At 38.6% G+C, this 4,236-nt stretch overlaps 1 protein-coding gene across 2 annotated transcripts in view; it reads left to right on the top strand.

Annotated features, from left to right (window-relative positions):
• Positions 1-1,295: 1,295 nt before the first annotated feature.
• LOC107703304 (solute carrier family 22 member 18-like) overlaps positions 1,296-4,236 on the top strand; it is a 7,125-nt gene continuing 4,184 nt past the window's right edge. Inside the window, exons 1-2 of one of the 2 annotated variants that reach the window (XM_016505892.1) lie at positions 1,386-1,416; positions 1,551-1,946. In XM_016505892.1, the coding sequence (XP_016361378.1) occupies positions 1,848-1,946 (99 nt within the window). In that variant the 5' untranslated portion in view covers positions 1,386-1,416; positions 1,551-1,847. Of the gene's footprint in view, positions 1,947-4,236 lie in introns of both variants that reach the window. The other variant, XM_016505893.1, reaches the window with a different exon arrangement.

Raw genomic sequence — 4,236 nt, 5'->3', positions numbered from 1 at the left:
ACTTTATTTCACACTACTGTGGTGACTTCTGTGTATGTGGGGGTGGGGATGGGGTTGGGGTAGAAAAGATAAGCAAAGAAAAAGGGTTAGCTCCATATACAAAAAAACAAAAACAATAAAAGTCAACTGAAGGTCACATGCTAAAGGAAAACAAACGTTGGTGTGGTATATACAGGGTGCGATTTGTGAAACAAACCTGGCTGTACATATTCAATCGCGTTTGCTTCCATTTATTTTTGATCAGCGCTTCGCTACACAATACAAACTTTTGCATATGCGCGCATTATGTATTCACACGTTTACCTCATATTTCTTTAAATAGAATAGAACCATAATTTCTTAATGACTTGCAGAAAGACGATTCTCTGCCGATCCATCAGTCATATTGCGTGATCATTCCCACAGGATGACAGTAAACTTCTGCGTTCTGTCTCATAATACACTTATGCGTCAGTTTATTATATCTGCATTTGATCACAGTAGAGTGAGTTTTGAGCAAAAACATTGTGTATTAGTCTCATACTGTCATCGCGCGCTGACTTTCTGAAAAGCCCTGCATGGATTGAGGCGCGGCGAGAAACGACGACCAGGATCATGAAACCCAGACGCTCTCTATTAAGCGGGAGCGCTGACAGTTCTACTTCTGATTTTGTTGTTTGTATTGTCATGTTGCAGTATTTTACTTGCTGACGTTTTAAGAAATTATTTTATTTTTGGTATTTTATATGGTCTGTTTGTGGTTGATGGAGTAGCATCACCCGGGGAATATTTTTTTATCCCCACCGGGGATAAAAATAATTCAGCAGAGGCAGGGATGAATGGACCAGAAGGGAGGAAATCCCCCCCTACAATCGCACCCTGTCTATGTATATATATATATATACACACACACACACACACAGTATAGTAGGCCTGTACGAAGTGAAAACTGGTGGAACTTGGTGAAAAGCTGGTTACTTCATTTCTAAGGTTACATTTTGCACAAGAAATTGGATTGTTCTTTTTTGCAGGACATGACATGTGACCAAAAACGTTCTTATTTTAAAATCAAGCCAACAGCAATAGGCTATCTTTCTTCCCTGTGAACTATTCTCAACAATGAGCTCCTGTGATATCGTGTACTGCTTGTTCTCTCTAGGTCAGTCTCTCTGCCGTCAGTTCATCTGCAATTCTTCTTCCGTTTAGTCACAGTAGATGTGGATTGTATTAAATTAGCTTTGTTGACGGCTAACCTGGTCACGCCTCCAGTCTTCACGAGACAGAGAGGAGGAATTTTCTCGATGTACGTTATCCACAACAAAATGGCGAGGACTAATGGTTTTATTTTAGCACTTTAGACACCTTTATACGCTTTACACTTTTATTTTTTATAACCCAGTCCGGTTACTTGTGTAATCGGACAGTTTGACTTCCAAGGTAAATATGATCCGTGGTCTTGTGCGGAGATGAAACGACTGCAGATCTTTATATCAATTATTACTTCTTTATAAATAACAATAATAGTATTTTATACTTTTAAACCCGTATAAACCCCTTCTTTCCCACCGCAGTGAGCAGAGCTTCGGAGAAACTGAAACGGCTCAAAGTCCTTTAACCTGTTGATAATCTGAAGACTGGTTGAAGTTCAGCTCTGCGCTTAACCTTTCCCTTACATTAAATTATGAGTTGTCACCGCCACTACAGCGGGATACAGCCGTAAAGCGTTACGGCTTATAATTTGTTCTTGTACTGTATATTCGTCGGAGTTTCAGATAAATTACGTTGAAGCAGATGCTCTTAATTTACCCGTTTAAGGAGAACTATCGGGGGACAAAAACCTAAAGCTGAGATCTAATATAGCGATTTGAATGATGGAACCAGAAGCGAAGCAGAAAGTGATTTACATCATCTACCTCATCGCAGCGCTGGACATCACCTGGCTCTTTCTCCAGTTCTCCATAACACCGGTTCGTCTTGCTTTTCGACTTCAGTTGGGATCAAATGTTAAATAAAACCACCTTTGAATCGATTTTGCTGAGCCCTGGAATATCTGCAGGGGTTTTGGCTGTGTTCTCACATTTGACACGTGACATTCCAGCAAACAAACTAAGTCTTTGATCATGTGAACTGAATATTTACACTTAAATTTAATATTTTTTTATATAATACAATTTCTATGATAAATCATTATATTATACATCACATGTATGTATATATATATATATATGTGTGTGTGTGTATATATATATGTATTTATGTATATATGTGTTTAAATATATATATATATATATATATATATATATACAGTGCTGCTTAAAAGTTTGTGAACCCTTTAGAATGTTCTATATTTCTGCATAAATATAGCCTGAAACATAATCAGATTTTCATCCAAATCCTGAAAGTAGACAACGAGAACCCAATCGAACAAATGAGACAAAAAAATAATAATTCTTTGTCATTTATTTATTCAGGAAAATGATCCAATATATCTGTGAGTGGCAAAAGCATGTGAATCTCTAGGATTAGCTATTAATTTGAAGGCTAGAAAAGGTTACAAAGTCATCCCTATAAAGAGTTTGGACTCTACAAATCCACAGTCAGACAGATTATGTACAAACGGAGGAGATTCAAGACCACTGTTACCCTCCCTAGGTGTGGTTGACCAAAAATAGATCACTCTAAAAGCAAGAAGTGTAATCCGCAAGGTTGCAAAGGAGCCCAGGGTACCTTCTAAGCAACTAAAGGCCTTTCTCACATTAGCTAATGTTAATGCTCATGAGTCCATCATCAGGAGAACACTGAACAGAACAACCATGGTGTGCATGGCAGAGTTGCAAGGATAAAGCCACTGCTCTCCAAAAAGAACATTGCTGCCCATCTGCAGTTTGCTAAAGATCATGTGGACAAGCCAGAGGACTACAGGAGAAATGTTTTATGGATGGATGAGACCAAAATAGAATATTTTGGCTTTAATGAGAATCGCTATGTTTGGAGAAAAGAACACACTGCATTCCAGCATAAGAACCTTATCCCATCTGTGAAACATGGTGGTGGTAGTATTATGGTTTGTGCCTGTTTTACTGCATCTGGGCCAGGACAGTGGAGAAAGAAAACACTGCATTCCAGCATAAGAACCTTATCCCATCTGTGAAACATGGTGGTGGTAGTATTATGGTTTGTGCCTGTTTTACTGCATCTGGGCCAGGACAGTTTGCCATCATTGATGTAACAATGAATTCTGAATTATACCAGCAAATTCTAAAGGAAAATATCAGGACATCTGTCCGTGAACTGAGTCTCGAGAAAGTGGGTCATGCAGTAAGACAGTGACCCCAAGCACACAAGACCATTCTACCAAAGAATGGTTAACCTCTTAAAGAAGAACAAAGTTAATGGTTTGAAACGGCCAAGTCAAATTCTGGACCTTAATCCAATTGAAATGTTTGCTCCACCAACAAAGAACACTCTAAAAGCAAGACGTGTAAAAGTCCACTAGGTTTCAAAGGACTGCAGTCTAACTTCTAAGCAACTAAAGGCCTTTCTCACATTGGCTAATGTTAATGTTTATGAGCCCATCATCAGGAGAACACTGGCAGCTTGCCATCATTGATGTAACAATGAATTCTGAATTATACCAGCAAATTCTAAAGGAAAATATCAGGACATCTGTCCGTGAACTGAGTCTCGAGAAAGTGGGTCATGCAGTAAGACAGTGACCCCAAGCACACAAGACCATTCTACCAAAGAATGGTTAACCTCTTAAAGAAGAACAAAGTTAATGGTTTGAAACGGCCAAGTCAAATTCTGGACCTTAATCCAATTGAAATGTTGTGGAAGGACCTGAAGCAAACAGTTCATAGGAGGAAACCCACCAGCATCACAGAGCTGAAGCGGTTCTGTACTGAGGAATGGTATAAAACTCCTTCAAGATGTTGTGCAGGACTGATCAGCTGTTACCAGAAAAGTTACCTGCAGTTATTGCTGCAAAAGGGGGTCACTCCAGATACTGAAAGCAAAGATTCACATACTTTTGCCACTCACAGATATGTAACACTGCATCATTTTTCTCAGTAAATAAATAACAAAGAAAATATTTTGTCTCATTTGTTTGATTGGGTTCTCTTTGTCTATTTTCAGGACTTATGTAAAAATCTGATGATGTTTTGGGTCAAATTTATGCAGAAATACAGAAAATTCTAAAGGATTCACAAACTTTCAAGCAGCACTAGCACTGTGTGTGTGTGTGTATATATATAT

Source organism: Sinocyclocheilus anshuiensis, unplaced genomic scaffold (assembly GCF_001515605.1).
Source record: "Sinocyclocheilus anshuiensis isolate Anshui unplaced genomic scaffold, SAMN03320099.WGS_v1.1 scaffold947, whole genome shotgun sequence".
Classification (NCBI taxonomy): Eukaryota; Metazoa; Chordata; class Actinopteri; order Cypriniformes; family Cyprinidae; genus Sinocyclocheilus; species Sinocyclocheilus anshuiensis.
Note: the sequence above shows the minus strand (reverse complement) of the source record. Positions and strands in the feature narration are given on the sequence as shown.